At 35.2% G+C, this 23,283-nt stretch overlaps 1 protein-coding gene across 1 annotated transcript in view; it reads left to right on the top strand.

Annotated features, from left to right (window-relative positions):
• The window catches only part of NKCC (sodium potassium chloride cotransporter), a 155,782-nt gene that overhangs the window by 105,528 nt on the left and 26,971 nt on the right, over positions 1-23,283 (top strand). The window contains exons 4-12 of the mRNA XM_069823783.1: positions 657-752; positions 3,636-3,889; positions 5,501-5,615; positions 8,010-8,149; positions 11,994-12,188; positions 15,261-15,492; positions 17,702-17,823; positions 20,444-20,579; positions 22,992-23,203. Coding sequence (XP_069679884.1) covers positions 657-752; positions 3,636-3,889; positions 5,501-5,615; positions 8,010-8,149; positions 11,994-12,188; positions 15,261-15,492; positions 17,702-17,823; positions 20,444-20,579; positions 22,992-23,203 — 1,502 coding nt within the window. The remainder of the gene's footprint in view (positions 1-656; positions 753-3,635; positions 3,890-5,500; positions 5,616-8,009; positions 8,150-11,993; positions 12,189-15,260; positions 15,493-17,701; positions 17,824-20,443; positions 20,580-22,991; positions 23,204-23,283) is intronic.

The following is a 23,283-nucleotide window of genomic DNA, read 5'->3' as shown; positions in this document are numbered from 1 at the left end:
CAGAGATGATATAACCGTTTAAAATCACAGAGGTTTTCTGTGCACACTGTAGGGTAAAGGTTGTAATATTGTGATTTGAATAATATTGTGATAGTTCTTTTTGAGAATTTATTACAATTTTACTGAGAGAGAGAGAGAGGGAAAGAGGGAGAGAGAGGGAGGTGAGATAGAGAGAGAGAGAGAGAGAGAGGAAGATCGGTTTTTTTGCGTCAACGTATTAAGGGAATGTTCGTGGACAAGTTTCTGCACAAAACCAGTCCTCCTTTCGCTCAGTAAAATTGTAATAAATTCTCAAAAAGAACTATCACAATATTATTCGTATAATAATATTACCAACCTTTACCCTATATCTGTGGGCTACTGACAGGAAAAACAGACAAAATGTTTCCACTATTTCTACCAGTTCGGTATCACCCTACATTTCATTATAAAATAAATATAATTAATTAATTCCTACATAAGGTGTGGAATACCATGGTGTCCAACAAACAGCAAGAATTTTTTTTAGGGACATGTCTAGAAGAAGTAATATATTATAAAATGTGAATTTCATATTTTTCTCATAATCAGGTTAAAGCATCTTAATTCTCATAGCGTAGTTCAAATAGTTAGATCGATTTGTTTTCCCTACTATTGACATAGGCATTTTGTTACAGTTCAGACACTCATCATCATCGGAATATCTGCGGTAGTCTGCGTACTCACGACATTGTCTCTCTCGGCTATCAGCACCAATGGAGAAGTTAAAGGAGGTAAGGGGTTGATTTAATTAATAGTTGTACCTGAAACAGAACTTTTCATTATTGTGAAGTTTTCGCATTATCTCCACTGCACTTAACTTATTACTGAATTTATTTCATCATTATGTACACAGGATCCTCTTTATATGACCCTTTCCTCACACCGAAAACTCAGCAGTATTTTCTATTGTACTCCAAGCACAGTTATACCGCGAAATTGGCCGCTATTCCTGCGGTAGAAATTTTAGTTTCTAAAATCTGCTTTGCGTGGAAAATATTTATGAAATTATGACCAACTTAAAAATTAATAAAAATTAATACAAATGCATCTTACCTGTATCATAAGAGATGTTCACGCATCCTCTTCCTACTTCAATTCTTTTCTGACATCTCCGAAGATTTTTTTTGAAATACACGACTAATCTCTTCTTGCGGAATTTTCGAATTTACTTGTATAGGCTATTTTCTTTCACGTTCTCCGTAACTAAAAATACAAAAATTCACTCCAATATGCAGTCAACAATTTTGAAACAATTAGAAAAAAATTCAGTAGCTTGCACTACGCCAAGCGCGAATGAGCAATCCCTTCTGTGTTCTCAAACAATTAGAAATAACAAAATAGTTTGCACAATACTATGCACGAATGAGGAATCCCTTGAATATTCTTAAGCAATTAGACAACAGTTTGCACTACATTACATAGTAATCCCTTCAGTAGCTCACAAGGTGTGCAACCCCTGACAAACTTCGACGCGTACAATACGCGTCATATAAAGAGGATTCTACAAATTCAGATTTAAGTCAATACATTGCACCACCATTCCTGAAGGAAGAAAGGATTTAATGAATAACAGTTCAGCACGTAATTTACTGAACAATTTTAAGTTTTTCTTGTTATTTTTAGTTCGAAAATTCGCTTATACTTACAGTTTTAAAAATCTATAACTTTTCCTCCAAATTGGCTTCGTAACTTATCTGAGATTTTAACCTCAGCCCCTTTCATGAACTTTTCACCATAGACTAGAATTAAACACGACAATACTTCTGTGTCACCTAGTTTACATGTCAGCCCTGTATCGTACTGTAGTTTCGTTATTCAGAACAACAAATTTATCAAGTGAATTGGTTGAAAGTAATATACATGAAGATTAGATTGTAGCTTTGGCGCTGCAAGTGTTGGACTACCTTCCAGTATTTGATGACCGGTGTTCTCCCTACATGTCCCTCTACACTCGTCATGCCAGACAAAAGCAGAAAAAGTACATGGAATAAAATTGTGGCTAGCATTTATTTATTATGTATTTATTGATGCTCCAATGATACAAGTAGGCCTAAACCCATTTATCTGAGATGGGCATGTTGGTGTTATAAATTTAATTCATAAAATTTATATGAGAAAATTGTTAAGTAAATACTGGGTGAACAATATGAAGCAGAACGGGTTTCACGACTCTTAGCCGGCCGGCCGGCTACTCGCGCGGAGGTCGGGGACTCAAGGCCGCGCGAGTTGTGTTCTATACTGTTCACCCAGTATTTATACAGTAGAGCGTCTCCTTTAGGCACAGTGAAAACGTAAACAAAGTACAGGTAACGTGTGGGGGAAGGACGAACCATACGATAAACACGAGGGATGCACAAGGTTTTAGTTACAACATTTATGGCGAAACATTAATTGAAATTATATTTTCCAAAAACACAAAAAACAAAAGAACACAAATTGCATAAGTTATCATATACACATTTTAACAAATAAGCAATTGTAACGTTGAAATTATTCAATACAACAAATCAAATTTTGCTACTTATGTTGCTTTCAAGCAGCATTTTTTACGGTCATGAGTTTCATTCTGTGTATGACTAACATAATATCGTCGTCTTCTGTGGCCGAATTAACAAAACTACAGTAGCCTATATTGGTCTGAAGTGACAACACTATTTCCTGAACATAATTACAGTACTGTAGTTTTGTTAATTCGGCCACAGAAGACGGTGATATTATGTTAGTCCTACACAGAATGAAATTCATGACCGTAAAAAATGCTGCTTGAAAGCAACATCATATAAGTAGCAAAATTTGATTTGTTATATTGAATTATTTCAACGTTACAATTGCTTCTTTGTTAAAATGTGTGTGTGGTAACGTGATGCAATTTGTTCCGTGTGTTTTTGGAAAATATAATTTCAATTAATGCTCCGCCATAAACGTTGTAACTAAAACCTTGTGCATCCCTCTTGTTTATCGTACGGCTCGTCCTCCCCCCACACGTTACCTGCACTTTGTTTACATTTTCACTGTGCCTAAACGAGACGCTCTACTGTACATTACATCCAAAAATGTGTATAAACGCAATTTACGTGCGAAATAAACTCTTGATAACAATGTTGTCCCCGAAAAACTTGCAATTATGTTGTTAACTTAATGCTACACAAATATAGTCCACACATTAATTGAAAATTTTGTTTCAAATTTATGGCATTCAAAAAACAAATGTTTCAATTTGTGGTGACTCCTGACATAAGCCTACAAAGATACATCTATTCATTCTTGCGATTATGAATTGTCAAATTTGCCATTACCTGATAAATCTGTATTAACACAAAGCTTGGATGCATTAATTTAGATTTTAACATAAGATAAATTTTATTATCTATAAGTCTTTGCTAAATCTCTTTTTGGGCTAGAATTTAGAACACACATTGAATGCCAGATCACACAAGTCTTACAGTGAAAGCGTGTGATGCCTAGTTGGGGGGGAAAAAAAAAAAAAAAAAAAAAAAAAAAAAAAAAAAAAAAAAAAAAAAAAAAAAAAAAAAAAAGTAATCCCCAAAATACGTCTTCAGTACTATATCTACAAAAGAGGTACCAGGTTGATCACTTAACATGTTTATGTTTAGGTGGAATTTACTACATCATCTCTCGGTCGCTGGGTCCTGAATTCGGAGCCTCGATCGGTGTTGTCTTCGCCTTCGCCAACGCCGTGGCAGCATCCATGAACACTATTGGTTTCTGCGATTCTTTAAACGACCTGCTTCGTACTTACGGCACATGGATAGTCGATGGTAGCACCAACGACGTCAGAATTGTTGGCACTATCGCTATCCTAGTTATGTGCATCATATGCGCTGTGGGCATGGAGTGGGAGTCCAAGGTAACTTTCCAGAACCAAAATACAAAACATATTCATTTTTAAAGTAACTCAAAATGTAGAGTTCACATTCTTAGTGGACTGGTCTTCATTTGTTTGAGGTAAAAATATATTTTGAAAGCAATAGCATTTATTTAAATGTTTGTAATCGGTTGTAGTATTGCGTAACAGTTAAAACGCATTTTTGACGCTTTCGTTGTGGGTTAGAATACCGTCAAATATGTGAATGTTGCGGGTTCAAACCCGGCTGGGTAGATTGATTTTTCAGGACGCAATAATCAGGAGCGCAAGCCTTCCGGGAGTGACTTTAAGCCGTGTGTCCCATGTCGGAGTTTTCCGGAATTTTAAAGACCTCCTAGCTTAAATTAGAACTTCTGGACAAAATTTCACCTCTCCCTCTTCCTAGTGATACATTAGTTGCATATTAGGTGGCGTTTGAGGTGCTGAGATTACCACTTGTCCCTCTACTCCGCCGGCAAATAAGAGTAGGTATAACTAAATTCCTGGTAGGTACTGAAATTTCCGACAGGGGATACTTATGGTAGGCTATGTGAATGTTGCTCAGAATTGACCTGTATTATCTTATATGGCTTATCTACTGTATATCGTGTAACTGTAAAGGCTTATTCTGTTGAGTTATTTAGTTTCATTCCATTTTCTATCATTTTCCGTAATATTTATTAAAAAATAAAATAATCCGTTACAGTAGATGAAAATATTAGAGCAGTTAAAAAAATGTCAGGAGATTTAGGAAAACATCTTCATTCTTGATTGGTATGTAATGTTAGGTAAAGTTAGGATGAATTAAGTCTTAAACGAATATTACTACATGCAGAAAGCGTAAACTCTAACCAATAATGAGATTTTGGAGCGAGACGAACAGCGTGAAGAAGCATGAAGTTCATCTTATACTTCCGTTTCCACGTACCAAGAATGATATCACAGTCAACCCCTCGTGTTAAACGTTACAATTTCCTCTTCTTTTATGTCGAATATAGATCTTTTATAGTCAAAACTGATTTAATCACAATATTGGGTACAATTCATTTTATGAAAACTGGAACACACTTAAAGTATTAAACTTAAGAAAATTTTTTAAAATGTTTGACTTTATTTTGGTAACAGTAACTTTACTCAATGGGTTCAGTAATGTATAAAATAAAATCATTACTTAAGCGAGTAAAACCACCGAACCCCAGACAAAATATTTCATTTAATGTACTGAAATGTGTCTATTTTTAAATATGTTCACGGAAAATATATCAGGGTATCAATATTTAGAACGTAAAAACAGTTTGGGCGTCTAAGGTTTACATAATTATTGTTAGATACTTTACAGTTTCAATTAAAAACTGTTTACAAGTCTGTTCGGAAAATTTTACAGCTCCTTCAAGTTATTTTTTGTATTAATCGAAGCACATAAAAATTAATAAGCGCTCCAATCGGCAAAGGAAAGACTCAGTGGATACATCAATATAGGCCTAAGCCTACTGTTCTCAAAGCAAGCTATTCTCACTTACTTTCACATTATGTTGCCAATTTATATGTATTAACGTAAGAACAATACTTCATTATTTATCAGAGTATTGAAGTCAATTCTTTATCTACTTACAGGCACAAAATGTACTTGTAATCATCATTATTGGTGCTATAGTGGATTTCCTTGTAGGAGCCTTCATTGGACCGCGTACCGACACGCAACTGGCTCAGGGTTTCATAGGATTCAATTGTAAGTACCACTAACACCACTATCATTTAACAACGATGACTTTTGTGTGATAATTTTTAAGATGTGAACTAGTTTCATTTCTATAATATATTAAAAATATCTCTTAAAACTAGAAACACCTCTTCACGTATATTTATTTGGAAGAAAACTATGTCAATTTATTTTTACGATAGAATAAAAATATCCTAAACATGGTAGCTACTATAAGGATTTGTTTCAATCGTAATGACATAAATCTTTATAATTAAAGTAATGAAGTCTCATTCTACTCTGTATACTGAATACAGTTTACTACAGCTACGATAAGCGCTATCAAGAAAGGTGAGCTAATAATCCTCAAATGATGCACTAATGCTCATGTCTGCGTTAAAATTTATACTCCTCCTACAAATTAATTTTGTTCAACAAAGTCGCAATATTTGAGAATAAAAACCTTGTAAAGCTATTAGTTAGTATCTAATAGGACTTTCGAACATAACATACATCGAATGTTCTCCGCCTCTAAACAGTAAGAGAACTCCTGCACTGCTTTGATAATGTCATGCCACTAATGATCATTAAAAGACGTTTGGTACAATGCATATGGTTCAGTGTTAAAAAACGTCCAAAGACATTTGGTACAATGCATATGGTCCAAAGATAAAAGCATCCAAAGACATTTGATACAATATGTATGGTCCAAAGATAAAAACATCCAGAGACATTTGATACAATGCATGTGGTCCAAAAATAAAACATCCAAAGACATTTGGTACAATGCATGTCTTCCAAAGATAAAAACATCCAGAGATATTTGGTACAATGCATGTGGTCCAAAGATAAAAACATCCAAAGACATTTGGTACAGTACATTTGGTCTTTTGAAAGACGGTCCAGTTCAAAAGCGAAACCGCTCAAAATTTTAAAGTTTTGTAAAATCTGTATTTTGAAACTCCATGTTGCTGTGAAAAATCCAGTTAACACACACTAATTTGAAATTTATAGTATATATAAATTTATTTAAATCCAGAACCCAAGTAACTGAAATTCATAATCAGTTTAATATATTAAAAACTTAAAATTTTGCGTGCCACAAGGTACTGTTATACGGTCAATTTCATTTTTAATATAGGGCCTATTTAAATGTCAAAATGACAATACCCATTATGATGTAATATTGGTTTCTGTTTCTATCATGTTATTTATGACTTAAAATTTCTTTTGTTAAACTCAATAAAACGCAAAATTTATATTTGTGTTTGTTGTCGATTTACAATCCAACTATCAGTACACATATCACATATATATTTGTAAGAAGAAAACCATTAAACCAAATATCCTGAGCCCTTTTCAACAATAGATCATATGGTTTGTACCAAATATAACCATTATATCAAATATCCTGGTCCTTTTCAACAATGGAACATATGGATTTTACCAAATATCACTGGATTTCTCTTTGTATGGATTGTACCAAATTTCCGATAATCCCAATGATAGCTGTCCATACCTAAGAGTTACTAAGAAGTTGGGAAAGGGAAGAAAGGGTAATATGAAGTTGATGTCACACAGCACGATCGCGCTACCAAGGTGAGCAAGACAGAAATCCTCAAATAGACAACAATGCATCATCAAATCTCCGATGCTTGGAAATATTTTATTACTTACTCTTCAATATTATTATCTTACCATTAAGCAAACAATTTCTAATCCGTCTTAATAACACAAGGATCGTCTTCAGTAACTTCTTTTTATTTAAAAAAATTGGCGAAGACCCTAGAAACAAGTAAAATAGATATAGTATTTTCTCTGTATATATAAAAATAATTATTATATCTTAATATGAACTACCAAATATAAGCTCCAAAATGAGCTTCGGTTCAGTGTTTTGCAATGAAGGGTTCCCGAGATCCGAGCACTGAAACTGACTGAATACGCTAAATTTGTTGCTGAGTAACTGTCGAACTTGCGATAGTGAATTTTGTAGATACACTTTCCTCGGTACCATTTATAAATAGGAGAAAAAAAAAGTTTTTTGTTCGATTTCATATGGAATAACCTTATGTAGGCCTAATGAATGAAACCTACGTACTACGTGTGTGCGTGCGTATTCATTTGTGTAGCAGACTGACATTTGTCGCGGTTTCACTTAGTATTCAATCAATACCTGGGACAATGGATTGCAACGGTTTCCTTTCCTGCCTTTTTTTAGTTCTCCAGTTCATTACAGTTTCTTTTGCTCTTAATAACTGCTGATGACGAAACTGTCCTTAAATTAGAACTTAAATTTAAACTCTAACATTTTCATGTATGCCAACTGAGTGTTATACGAGTATGGGTATTGCTTTCTTGTGAACGTTATTTACTTTAAGTCTACTGGAAATTGTTCTGTAGGATTTTTCATCTCTCTTTCAGTGACGGTTCTGGAGAACAACTTAGTTCCTGATTATAGATATAGTGAAGGCGTGGATCAGGACTTTTTCTCCGTATTTTCTATTTTCTTCCCTTCAGTCACGGGCATCCAGGCTGGAGCTAACATATCGGGAGATTTAAAGGTAAGTCATTTCCTTCAATATACCAAATCGATGACGAAAGATCTAATCACAATGATGCCTTTGGATATGTTAACAATGAAGTTCAATTATTTATGACTGTCTAATATCGGTACATCATTTTCATTAGTGCTATACACTTCGAGTTCAGATGTAACGAAAAAAATAATTGGTCGAGGGAAACCTACAGCACAAGGGAACTTCATAATAACTAATAATGTCAATTGGGATAACTTATCTTAACGAGTGAAGTTTATGCCACCATCTACAGTCCGCATTTCACGAGAAGATCCGAGCAAGAAATACGAGCTGTTTCCCCACTCTTATAACCTATCCCGGCACAAAACCGCTTGGCCATTGACTGAGCTTTGTTTGTCCCAGCTGGCCAATGACACTACCTCTATCCACCTGCTCCTTCAAGAACGCTGAGTTACTGGCTTACCCTCTCCTCTTACCCTGCAAGAACCGTACTACTCTCGCAAGGATCCTCTGTGAAATTTGGACAGTAGTTTCATTTCAAGTGACTGATATTCCACCTGTTTATAATATTTTGATGTAGTATCGTAACTAATTTCATCTATAAAATTCAGTAAACAGATCGATGATGAGTTAAGCGAAACGGTGGTTAGAAAATGGTACAAAGTTATTCTCACTGTAAATAGTCTCTCCATTATAAAGTACGTACTCTAATAATAAACACGCACATAATATACAGAGTGTTTCAAAATATTTTTAAAAATTCGTGAGGTGGTAGGGAAGTGCATTTGAAGCCATTTGAGATCGGGAATGCATGTCCGCCGAAGCCTCCTTCCAGAGCTACGTCACTATAAAGTGCTAACCCCTGCAGGTAGGCAAATTCCTATATCCGTGCAGGAAACAACAAGCACTATTAGGTGACGATTAGTTAGGTACATTCGGAATCTTGTAGCAGGCAAAGCGTCAACAGTAAGGTTAACACATCCTCGTCGTCTATTACTCTAAGTTGAAGTGTTTGTTGACCGTGCACATTGAACGCGTCATCGTTGTTCGTTCCTTCTTCAAGCCAATAAGTAGTGTAACGCTCACAAGAGAAGAGCTCAACACAGTGGATTGTTTACATTTCATTGATTATGAACCGAGACATTTCAAATTTGTTTCAAATTGGAAATGTTACTTCTATAACACAAAAACACTGCACAATATTTTATGCACAACAAATGTTCAGGGCGATGATTAACTTACATTTGTTTTGATGCACACATTTTATCACTGCCCCATTCTCTTCTCGTATCACCATTCCACTGTGCTAATACCAAACTTAGCCTGAGTTGTCTTTCTGCCTGCCTGTTGACAGTGCACAGTAAACCCATCCCAAGAACATGGAATGATACATGTGACGGGAATACACCGATATGCTTTGACGGACACGAATTCCCTATCTAAGACGGCTCCAAATGTGCTGCCCTACAACTTCACGAAGGTTTCTATAATCTTTTTGAAAAAAAAAAACAGGCAGTTACCAGATATCAAAAGGGCCTTTAATTTCAAGCAACTTGCCTACTACAGGGATGATCACTTTTACAATGACGTGGGTGTAGCTCTGGAAAGAGACCTTGGCGGACGTGCATTCCCTAACTTTAAACGACTCAAAATGTCCGGCCCTACAACCCCACGAAAAAGTTTACGATACCGGTACGTATTTTTTAAACACTCTGTATGTACAGAAATATTAAATTCACAACACACAAATATAGGCTACATACATATGTAACTAAATAAATGCCGCGTACATGCTTTATTATTATTATTATTATTATTATTATTATTATTATTATTATTATTATTATCAATATTTTATTATTATTATTATTATTATTATTATTATTATTATTATTATTATTATTATTATATTATTAATTGTATCCGGCTAGATTATCTAAGAATATTATTGAATTGTAACTGTTATAAGCATTTATCGTGATTAATATCAAATTAAGAAATATAATTGAAATGATAGTAGACATCTTTCCTACAAAAAAACATATTTTATACTTGCTGATCCAAAGGCCACGGTTTTCTTAATTTCGAAACCCTGCTATTTCCGTTTACCTGTGTCGATGCCGCTAGTTCTTTTCGCACTTTACTAGTGTTTTTTTATTTTTTTTTATTTTGCATTCTTAAGTAAAAAAATCCATTTCATCGCTTGTTATACAACTATAATATTAATACTTCGTGCTAAAGGTCTAGCTAATTTATTTATATTCTACTCGTTTCGTTGGATATAATAGTAATATACGTTACAAGAGCGGTATGTTGACGTTTTCATGGTCGAGGAAAAGATTGAAAATTTTCGAGAACATGAAAACAAACATACCGCTCGTGTATCGTACATTATTTTGGGCGAAGATCGTTTATTATATACCTGAAAGACGAATTTATAATTATTTGGAATGAAATCTCCATGTTGGTTTCTGTTTAAAGACGGCAACTTCGGAAAACCAAAATATCTTTCTTCAACATTGTTGCTATAAAATGTTTTCTGTGTTTACTATACTCCAGCAGGCCGTGATATACGTCTGATCTTTTTTCCCCCAGTCTATAAATGCGAACTTAAAACAAACGGTAAGGTTATGTAATGATTTATTTTTCATTTTAATATTTTAACAATATTATTTATATAACATACAGTAATAACATCGGCATCTGGAATCTTGTTGATTTTTTCACGGCTTCCTTAATGTTACTTGTATCAGGAATGCAATAAGTTTCGTGGAGTAGTAGACTTTACTTAATTTTTGCAAATATTTAAAAACAATAATTAACATTGCAATTTAGGTGAAATTGCAGTGGTAAGTTTCCAATTTATAATTATTACTATGTTAAACGTCTCTAAAAATAATATGTTAAAAGCTTAAACCAGTAAAATGAATGTCGCGCTTAAGCGGTAAGAAGAGGGAAATTGTTGTGTGTGTTACGTTGGGAATACTGAATGTGGTATTTCACACTTACCGCGTATTGGTTCTGTGCGGAAAACAAGCAAATACGCACGATCTCGCACAAACATTTTTTAAAGGTTAGTTGACCTCATTTGGGTAGATTACTGGCTTATCACCAGAGTCCTGCGTCTCCAAGTAAACAGCAACAGTGTAGATATGTTTAGAGTATAGTTCGGCGGCATCCAACCCTACTTATACAGTTCAGGCCTGCTATTTAGTGAACATGTGAAAACAAAACAAAGCTATATATTTGGAGAATAGTGCTCCAATAGAAAAATTTGATAGCGAACACTTCATTAGGAAAAAGTAAAATGTATTTTATAAGAAAGAAACATTTCTTGCGAATCTCAAGATACTGTCAGATGAAGGGGCAGAGTGTCTCTGAAAGCGCTTGTTTGCACTGCATAGTTATTTAATATTGTTTAATAGGTATATTTCAGTAAATCTTTATTAAATGTGTGGGTAAAATGTTCAAGCTCCTGAAAATTTTGGAGTTTTATCTACGACATCCCTAGTAAACCAATATTTTATTGCATATAAGCTGCCTTTAAATAAATACTTTGTTATTATTGTTATTAAATTCAAGTAGTATTTCTGCTCTTCATCGACTTATACCTACAGGCACATGAATAAGCAGTTGTAAACACACAGTACAGGAAGGAGCATGAGGGGAGACTGCTTCCCTGTAGATTGGAACTGCTTTGACTCGCAGTGCTCTCCTTACCAAACGAAGTTAGTTACGATCGCCGTACACATAACTTGTATTCAAAGTGCTCTTCTTATCACAGAAAGCCACATGCCAGTGTGTCTTGTTGTCTTAATGTCTTCAGCCTGAAGTATTAAGTAATTCATTGTCATATTCGCTTGCACAGGATCCGGCCATGGCTATTCCCAGAGGAACGATGTTGGCTCTAATAATATCCATGATCTCTTACGCCGTATTCGTGGTGTTTGCTGGCGCATGTGCCGTCAGGGACGCAACAGGCTTCGCTGGAGACGTCGCCAATGGCACTTTCCTAAATTGTGCCAACGGAACCTGCTCATGGGGGCTGATGAACAGTTACTCAGTAAGTCATGTCAAAGAGATTATTCGGTGTATTTATTAAACTCGCTATTTGTGTTCTGAAAATTCACATGGTGTACAAGAAATCCGTCTTCATGATAGGAAAGTTGAAGCTTGGTGTGCTGTTAGCGTAAGACGAATACTAATCGGTCCGATTTTTTACGAGTATAAGACACTTTATTTGTTCTTCATGGTTCTTAAATCAAGCATTTTAATTATTGGGGATTAGCTATCATATAAACAAATGAAACCGAGAACATTCTAGTGGCCGAACTTAATCGTTTTAATCAGGATCTGTTTTCCCGATACAACTCCTGTTTAACCGAGGGAGGACGACATTTTCAGCATCTTCTGCAAGGTACAATTTATACACGTTTTAAGTAGCGAGGTTAACGTACGAGTGCAGCCGGCTGCGACATGCCCAGCCGCCGAGAAGTAAAACTCCGCGCCAGCGGTCAGTATATAAAATAGAAGCTCTGTATTAATCTAGCTGGACTTAAAATCCTATGGACTCGGGTTCAAACCCCGGCGTACCCCCAATTTATAACTTGTATTGGGCAAGCCCGTGGTCCAGGTAGCACAAGAATTTTTTCCGTGAGTTTCGGTTCCCCTGTGGCATCCCCGCAAATCTCTAACTCTTCTCATAGCGTCATCGCGGGTGTAGCGTAGACCTGCCTCCTATTGCGCGCCCGGACGACTCTGTCGGTAAATTGGTCTATATAGATGAATGTAGAACAGTCAAGTACTTGTCATTAGTTAAAAAAAAAGATATGAAATACCAGGTAAAAAATAAAACGTAGACTGTTATTCAAAATTATAGTCCTCATTGTATTGATGAAGAATAAAATGATTCATTGTGACACAAAATTATTTAATAATTAGGAAAAATATTAATACACAACTATTTCAGAAAGATAGCTCTAGTAACATTAGATTAGGCTGACCAGACGTCCCCGATTTTAGGGGACAGTCCCCGGGGAGCAAATGTTCCCGTTTTTGTCCACAGAAATTAATTTTGTCCCCAGAAGTTTTGATTTTGTTTCAATGACATTTTACTCGTGAATATTTAAGTATCGTGATGAAACTGCTGCGATTCACGCACATTTCTAAACGGTTCTCAATATGAGACAGAAGAACCAGTGAGCACAATGAGATATTCTGCACCCTTTAAGAACATACCATTTTTGTCTTCATTCGCGTTGCACGGAAGCGTTAGAACTGCTGCAGTGTCCATTTTTAAGTAGTTCAAAAAATGAGAAGTTTTGTGACAAACCAACAAATGAAAATTAGTCTGATGATTTTAAACATTTAAAAAAAAATGTCTATTCCATTTGAAAATCTTCTCAAAATAGTGTCATTAATCATGTGTCATCGAGGCAGTAATTCGCCAGTTGAAAGACTTTTCTCCACATTGAACTCAATCTGGACTGATGAAAAGTCAACAATGAAAATTGAAACTCTTTGTTATAAGTGAAAACAAACTTTCATTTCTCATGTGAAGAACTTAAGTGTGAAGCTGTATGGGAATGAACAGATACTTAATAGTATATTATGCAACGAGCCTATAATGAAGGTAATTAAGAAGTGAGTATGGATATTTATGAAACGAGCGCAAGCGAGTTTCATAATTTTCATACGAGCTTCTTAATTACCATTTATAGGCGAGTTTCATACGACTTTTTATGCTCGACCATATTTCTAACTTGATATTATTAATTTTATTATATCTGACCTGGAGCAATGTCCCGTATGTTGTGAGATGTGCGCAGACGCGAAAGTATTGGTTTTTTCCGAGGAACAGATGTCCACATTGACCTTGCTAGGCCATAAGAACCTACAGAGATAACATTGAAATAAAATTAGACATTGAAAAACGAGATGACAAATTGTATTTATTTGAATATTATTTACAATTAACGCTAATTATTATGGTAACAGAACATAACCTTCTGCGACAGTATTGGATTTCCAGCCTCCGTGACTTTTCGCTAATTCTCTTTCGATTGCATATCCGAGAATAATCGATACTTGCGGTTTTATAACGGTAGAAAGCTGACCTGTCATTGGCTGAACAGTTGTAACCTGAGTCGTCATTGGCTGAAAGACCTGACATTTAATGAGTAGGTGTACTTTAATGACATGCATTAAAGGTCTGCTACCAGGTGTATAATTACTACATTTCGGCATGGTCGAGCATAAAAAGATATATTCTTCAGACCAGTACTTGTAAAATAGTTCAGTGTGTACAATATTACATGAAAGACTTGCATGCATGCGTCAGTACTGAAACTGAATTCTTAGTGGTCATAATTATGTATAGATGTTGTGTGTTTACTCATTTAATTAAAAAAGTTAAAATACACTACAAATTTAGTGTGCAAAGTTCTATAATTGTATCTACTGTTACGTGTATTTTCTGCAACATTTCAAGGGATAGTGACTAGATAAGTATTTGTGGTTTTTCTTGAAATTGCCGATGTCCCCTGCTGGACTATATAAAATCTGGTCAGCCTACATTAGATGTACCGGTACTGAGACGAAATTCAAGTAATGTACTAATATATTTTCTAGAAAATTTGGTATGAAAGCATAACTGCATATCAAATCATAAAATTTTCTTATATTATAAACATATGACTTTGTCAAAAAGTTTCCACTTATAAAAATTAACGATAACCATTTTTATGTAGGCCCAATACATAGGCACATTTCTTATTGTAGACTTACTCGTACTCATGAATCTGTGTGGTATTCGGTGTAGGGTTATCTGTTGTCCAAATCGTGTATTTTGTATTTCAAATCTTTAAATAATATAATTAATAATCAACATGATATAACAACAATAACAATGCTGCATTTCAGGTAATACAGTAAATATTAATTCTAATATAGCCACTTAGAGCAGAATATTTTGGTGCCCAAAAATTTGCGGTTAACAATTTTGGAACAACTACTTCTACTTTATTTTGTATATTTTACATTAGATACATTTCGAGTTCTGTCAGTAGAGCCTGATGACTTTAATAATGGAGGTCAATAACTTCCCATCTGCTAAGTGATAACTCTACTGTGACAGATGATGCAGACGATATCGATTTGGGGTCCGCTCATTTATGCCGGCTGCTTCGCCGCGACGCTATCCACTGCACTCACCAACTTGCTGTCTGTGCCGAGACTCATACAAGCTCTCGGCATCGACAGAATTTATCCTGGACTTATTTTCTTCTCGAAAGGCTACGGAAAGGCCGGAGAACCCTATCGTGGCTACGTACTCACCTTCATCATTTCAACAGCCTTTCTGCTCATAGGTATGTATAGAAAGTTAACATTATGCTGTTCCACACTTTATATTAAGATCAAATGTTGTAGTTGCTGTCTAATAGGCATATACTCGTATTTAACATAATAAGGAACATGACTTGCAATTACTAACATGTGTATTGGTTAAGAAACAATTGGTTCATCAGTTCTGACCCGAGAGATAATAAAATAAGAATGAAGAGGTGACATGAAATAGCTATAACTTACCTCATTATTTTTATCAACAGTAATCTCATTAGAGGTTTTGATTTGTCTAGAGAAAATCAAAACTCGAGTGGAATTTAATTGACTATTACACGATTAGAAGAAAGTATATAAAGATTAGAAGAAATGAAGTATTCTAATAAAATAAAATATTAATTGACTTTCTAAAATTCCATTTCACTAATTTTAGCTTCATCAAAATATTTCAACGGAGCCGACATTTTCAGTTGACTATATATACGGTAAACAAATGACGATCGAAAAGCATGTTTTATAGTACCGTAAAGAATTTTCAATTTGAAATGTTGGCAAACAAAAATGATAGGGAGGTGATAAAAACAGAAGACAGTATATAAAGATTAGAAGAAATAAAGTACTCTAATGCAATAAAATAAGTATTAATTGACTTACTAAAATTCTATTTCATTAATGTTACCTTCACCAAATCGTTTGAATGGAGCTGCCATTTTTCTGTTGACTATCTATACGGGAAGCAATGACGAACGGAAAGCATGTTTTATAGTACCATAAAGAATTTGCATTTTGAAATGTTGGAAAAACAAAGAAACAAATGATAGGGAGGTGATAAAAACAAAGATGCTAGGGAAGTGATACAATTGTAACGATAAACAGACATGATTGGTTAAAAGACGTCCTTTCGTACCGTTTTATTGGCCAAAAGTAGTATGACGTAGTAAAAGTGTAATAGTCAATATAATTATGAAATAAAAAGTCCCGCGTCATAGTCTCGTGCTCTAAGGCATCATGCCTAGGATTCGCATTACGGAATGCGCTCTATTCGGGTCCTCATGGGGAAGGAAATTTCTCATGAAATTTCAGCCTATGTATGGGACCGATGCCCACCCAGAATCATGATGAATTTGGGGAGCTACGATAGGTAGAGTAATCCGATTACGGAAACCAGTTATAACGGCTGGAGTAATCATTATGCTAACCACACGATACCTCCGGTCTGGTTGGATGATCGTTCACCTCTGTTGAGACATGTGGACGTGAGGTCAGCAGCCGGCTGGTCGATATTGGCCCTGCATGAGCTATAACGCCACGAATGAAGTAAAAACAAAATATTTGTAGTAAACTTGTGTATTTAAAAGAGATATTGGTTTTAGAGGTTCCCACTTGAAAATTCAGTCTAAGTTAAATCTTAAAATTCTTCTGTACCTTCTTAGTTTAACGTCAATGTCAATGGGGAATTGGCAGGAGAAACAATAAAAAGGTACGCGAAAACGCGTCCTTGCAAGGAATTTGGAGCTGAGAAAAACTGAATATGTAAGCTCCAAGCCTGTTGGCTACTTGTCTCACTCCCAGTTTCGTCGTTCCACTGAAGTAACTTTAGAGAATTTTGAAGATTTTTTTCCTATCGATTCAAATACTAAGTCTCTCTACTTTTATTTTGGTTATCTCTTATTTTTTTCTACTACTTTTCATGTCACTTTCCTTCGTGAGTTATGATTATTCCACTCTACTCGCTTCCTATTTACTAATTTTCCCACGTTTTCTGCATGTATTTTATATTTTGCTTTTTTTTTTGTGGCTCTATGTTGTGTAGTATTAACCAATAATTTTACAGTTATTTCAAGAGATTAATTCAATTTGTTTCAAGTATTTGCATAGTCCTTAAGTATAGATCTGATCTATTTTGATCCTTGTATAATTTTTAATTTAATATGTCTTAATTTCTGTATACGAAGTCCAAGTTAGAGAACTTATTGAGAAAGTAAACAAAATTTTAAATAAATTTAATTTAATTAATTCGGGTTCCATAGTACTACAAGGATTAAAATTTAATTTTTATACCCCACATAAAATTCGTGATAGAAGATATAATTTTACCCCATCTATGTCACATTTCATGAGTGACGCTCGACGTATTTAATAATGTAATACGGAACTTCAAGACAAATATTCCTTTGAATAAAATGTAAGCGTTCAACAGTAAATTAAAGTACTTCGTGTCTGTGTTTTTTTCAGCTCAACTGAATGTAATAGCTCCGCTCATTTCAAATTTTTACTTAGCATCGTATGCTCTAATAAACTTTTGCACTTTCCATGCGGCTCTCATAAAACCTCTTGGATGGAGGCCAACATTCAAGGTAAGGAGACAGCTATCGCCTGAATTATTATTATTATTATTATTATTATTATTATTATTATTATTATTATTATTATTATTATTATTATTATTACTAAATATGATTCCGCTTTTGATTTATGAAGATTAATTTAATAAAGTAACGTTTTATAAATACATATTTTATATATGATAAGCTTATATTTAATATTGTAAATACGATCGTAAAGGTTGAATTTAAATCAATGAAATTTACAAATAAAGTTCAGCTGTTACACATCGGAAACGTTATTAGCTATGCAAGCGGGCCAAATTTATAAAGTTCCATTAACATTGGTTAGCACTAGCAAGCTGTACCAATGTGTCTACAAACAGAAATCTGGACTTTACAGCTTGAGAGAGAATATTGACTTAGTAACTTATTTACATCTCTGTAAATTATGCTTTTTTTATTGTGAATGAAATCTAAGTTCGAGACTAGTGGAAACAAAATAAAATAAAAATGAATACATTTTTAAACTCATACATGCGTCTCCTGTATAAATATAAATGTTTGTCCTTCAGTAGATGGAATAAATTACTTCAACAATTATTTTATTTCGTACAATGTCTGAATCACCGATTTATCGAAAAACTCTTAGACAAAAGAAATTGAGGAATTGCCTTTACAAAATTACAATTTCAATTAATATCGTTTAGTAGGTTTTATTACCCATAAAGTAAATCCACAGGCACACTCTTATTAAGTTGATGGCTGTAGGAGTATTGTAGACATATGCATACGGAAAGAGACAATAAAAGAGGGAATTTCGGAGTAGGAGCGAAGAGAAAGGGACAAATATGTAAATAAATAGAGAAGGGAATAGTAGGAAAATAATAAGTGATGTAAGTGTTGTTAAACAGAGAAAATAGAAAAGTAGACAAATAATTTAGGAAACAATAAATTGGAAAGAATGATTAACCCTTTCCAGCATAGCGGTTGTTCAGAAGAACCACAGTTTTTTTTCTTTCTAAGTTTTATAGCACAGATATTTCACCAAAGAACCACCTCTTGAGTATACATAGAGGTTATTACGATGTACCGAAGTACATATGATATTTCCATGCAGAAATTCTGCGTCATCATATGATGAAGGATGGGTGGAACGGAGAAAAATTCTCCATATCATATGTACTTCGGTACATCGTAATAATATGATATGCGAAAATAATCACTTAGTGATTTAAGACGACGCTCATTCCGTCGGATCCCGGCCACTTAGTCACTCGTAATGAGTGCACCTCTGCACATTAATTGTGTTGGACATTGTGCCACGGTCACACATCTGTGACGCAGTGCATGAGGGTTGGCCACTAGAGGGAACCAAAGAGGTGGAACTTAAACTGAGGGGATTCAATCCGGCATCGGAATGGGAATTCCGTGTGGCTTAATGGATAGAGCGTCAGCACGTAGAGCTGAAAATCCGGGTTCAAATCCCGGTGCCGGAGAGAATTTTTCTCCGTTCCACCCATCCTTCATCATACATAGAGGTGCCATCTGTGTTTTGAAATTGAATGCAGAGTTAAAATGTTGAAAAAATTGATCGAAGCTTTGTTATGATCCATGATATGAAAAACATGGCCTAAGTTAAATTGTGCTGCAAGGGATAAGAGTAGGTGGATTTGACAATAATGAATAAAAGTAATGCAAATAATGACGAGGAATATACAATATTTAATAGGGAAGCTAGAAATGGAAGGGAGACAGTCTAGGTCTGAAAGAGAATAGAAGAGGATTGATAGCGAAGGACAGATAGTAATTCAGTCAAAACAGAAGAATAGGAAGTAGAGAGGAAATACTTAGTAAAGGAATATATCACCATAAATGGGTGGTATGTAGGTATATTTTAAAGTGATGGTGGACTGAAAAGCTGAAATGTACTGTAAAGGTTCACCACAACCGTGAATTGTAAAACGGCTGACACGTATCATATTATTATTATATCATATTAGGATGATGGAAGAACTTTAATATTTCTAGGCCTGCCAAGGTGATAAAGCCTTTGTTATTGTTGCTGCTGGTGATTATAATTATGATAATAATATTATTATGGTGACGATAATGATGGTAGTTGTGATATGATGATGATGATGATGCTGATGATGTTGATAATGATAATTATGATGATGATGATGATGATGGTGATCAATGGTAACTATGACGTGGTTTTGTGCGTTTCATCATAAAAGGGACAGCAGCAAAAATCAAAATAAATGATTCCTTACGTACAGTCCACACCTGTGGAGTAACGGTCAGCGCGTATGGCTGCGACACCAGGTGGCCCGGGTTCGATTCCCGGTCGAGGCAAGTTACTTGGTTGAGGTTTTTTCCGGGGTTTTCCCTCAACCCAATATGAGCAAATGCTGGGTAACTTTCGGTGCTGGACCCCGGACTCATTTCACCGGCATTATCACCTTCATCTCATTCAGACGCTAAATAACCTAAGCTGTTGATAAAGCGTCGTAAAATAACCTACTAAAATAAAATAAAATAAATCCATAAGTACAAGCATGCGCACTGATTTACGATGAATTAAAAATCATCGTCTGATTTAAAATGTGTACACATTATTGTAATTACGGGTAAATTTGTTTTCTTGCAGTATTACAACATGTGGCTGAGCCTTCTGGGTTTCGTCCTATGTGTTGCCATCATGTTTCTTATTTCGTGGGTCACCTCACTCATAACGTTCATCATTGTGTTTGCGCTGTACCTCCTTGTAGTTTACCGTAAACCAGGTAAGTCAAATAGGCAAGTAATCAGTACGTTCAATCTTAATTAGTAACAGGCCAACTCTGAATGTTATTCTTCTCTTCAACGTTTATTAGGCTATTAAACCTGTTCCGATGCTCATTTTTTCCTCTGTCTACCCATATCCTTTTTTTTTTATTTCGGGACGTATCTCATAGCTATTGTCGGTAGTCTATTTTGTGAGATTTTTAGAGAATAGAAAGTAAATACATTTTTACGTGGGTGGAATACCCAACTCTCTCCGCACAGCCTGTATCCGGAGGTGGAGGATGTATTTAGAATCTTGGATGTCTCTCTCTCTCTCTCTCTCTCTCTCTCTGTCCTATCTTTAGGGATATTATACAGGGTGGAAGTGAAATAGCCTTGCAGATTTTCAGAGCGAATAGCTCATGTTGTATGTAACAAAAATCTATAATATCGCACTGGTGGAAAGTTAATAGTTTTTTAAGAAAAAAAAAATTTGTTTTTTTTTTCTCAAATGTTTAACAACCTCTTATTCGGTAACTATTGCGAGTAGGATCGTGATTTTTGTCTATATCGATAGGAAAATTAATAAAGAATAATTTATCCCTCTGGCTTATTTCAATATTGTGGACGGTTTTCGTGTAAATTTAATTTTAAAATCCTCTAAATTCAAGAAACCGCACGCTGCGAGTCGTTTGCAATACAGCGCCAGAAAAAAGCCCTTCTAGCGAGACACACCGATATAGTTACATCTATATCACGAGAAGAGTGTGTATATATTGAAGGATATTACTATAGGCTACTGGTACCATCCTCGACCACGTGGAGATGTGGTTGGAATTTTCATTCGTAGAAGATGAAACTTTACGCGCATTATCCATCCTCTCCAATATTTAGATAACACTTTGAAGAATGTTCAGTAACAAACATTTACGTTTATTGATAGTGAGAAGTGATAACGTACGATTCAAACAAATTATTAAATAATCTTCACTTGTTCCCCACATGTTGATATTCTTAGTTAATTTAAAGATATGAGTGATACAACAGCACACGGTTAATGAATGTGCGATCCGGGTTTATTTCCCAATCACGATGTACAAAATTACTCGCATATTGAAGTTCCTCTCGAAGTATTTCCTTTTTCTTGTCATCATCCTCACCATCATTTTCCATATTATACTCCATATGGAAATACAGTATATGCCAACATCTTGCACATCATCATCCCGATATTTGCAGTAGGTGTTGATTATGTTTTCATAATTAAAGAATTGCAGCACACATGTTGTTTTGATGACAGCTTCTATCTTAAAGGAGAGAAAAAACGGTATCTTCTTTGCTGGAACCATTATGAATGCTCGACTTACTAAAGATTTTAAATGGGTTATTTAATAGTGCTCCATCAATACGTGTCAAGCGTCAGCAGAATTTTTGATAGAGAAATGGTATTCTGACGAGATGACTGAGTATTTTCCATAGAATTACCTGATCTTCAGAAAAGGCCCAATCAAGTAATCAACTCAAACGGCATTCTAATCCACGCCAGAGCTCAGTTTCGAAGCATAAGACCCTTTCGAAACTTCTACTTCACGCCAGTTGCCTTAGTTATACTGATTCAGACACTAACACTAGAAGATTACAGACTTTTCGCGTGAAGACGAAGATACATGTAGGTGAAACTATCGAAATTCCATGTGTTTATATCTCCTCAGCGACTGAAAACGAAACATCCAACTTAAACGCACTTGAATAAGCTAGCATTGATGCCACTTCAATTTAAATTGTTGGATACTTCACAATGGGCCAGTTATTTAAGTTAGGCCTAAATCGAGATTAAGAAAAATTGAAAGTATGATGCAACTGTCAGATTTTGAGTAATATTTATTTCATAAAAGTTAATTAAGGTCTGTCCAATGAAGTATAGCCATACATAGTCGTTGGACATGTAAATAGATGCCATATGGATAAAGCGAAGTAATCAGGCGATCCTCTAAATCGTTTCTTTATAAATCAGCATTGAAATGAACATTGGATCTCATCCTGGGTAGTCAAACACTGATGTCTGGATGAAGGGAAAATCGTATATAGTTAAAATATATAATTTTATGAATTACTTTTAACTCGAGGTATTTCATTAAAGCTCCTCTCTGGCGTGGGTTCCATTATCGTTTGAGTTGATTAGTTGGTCGAATGTTCCGAGGTTTTTCTCATTCGTAAGGCTAATGTTAGGTAACCACATGACTAATCCTAGGCCTCAACTCGCCAAATACTACCTCACTATCACCAATTCTATTAACGCTAAATACCCTAATAGTTCATGCAGCGTTTATAAATAGTCAACTAAAAATGAAGAAACCAATTTTCAGATGTGTTCAAGTAACTACCTGAAAGCTGCATTGATAGAAAATACAAAATGATGCTAATATTTACAGACGTGAACTGGGGTTCTTCGACACAAGCACAAACATACAAGACTGCCCTCACCTCGGCCCTCAGGCTCATTAATGTGGACGAGCATGTGAAGAACTATCGACCACAGGTTCTAGTGCTCTCGGGAAAACCCCAGGATCGACCGCCACTCGTCGATCTTGCCAATCTCATCACCAGGCACAGTGCACTGATGGTGTGCGGACAGGTGTCAGAGGTAAGTGTTGCAAATGGGATGGACCCCAACATAACATTCAGTCTTAGTACCGAGGCATTCTAGATCAGTAGATCTACTTG

The sequence above is a fragment of the Periplaneta americana genome, chromosome 4 (assembly GCF_040183065.1).
Source record: "Periplaneta americana isolate PAMFEO1 chromosome 4, P.americana_PAMFEO1_priV1, whole genome shotgun sequence".
Taxonomy (NCBI): Eukaryota; Metazoa; Arthropoda; class Insecta; order Blattodea; family Blattidae; genus Periplaneta; species Periplaneta americana.
This window is presented reverse-complemented; position numbering and strand designations above follow the sequence as displayed.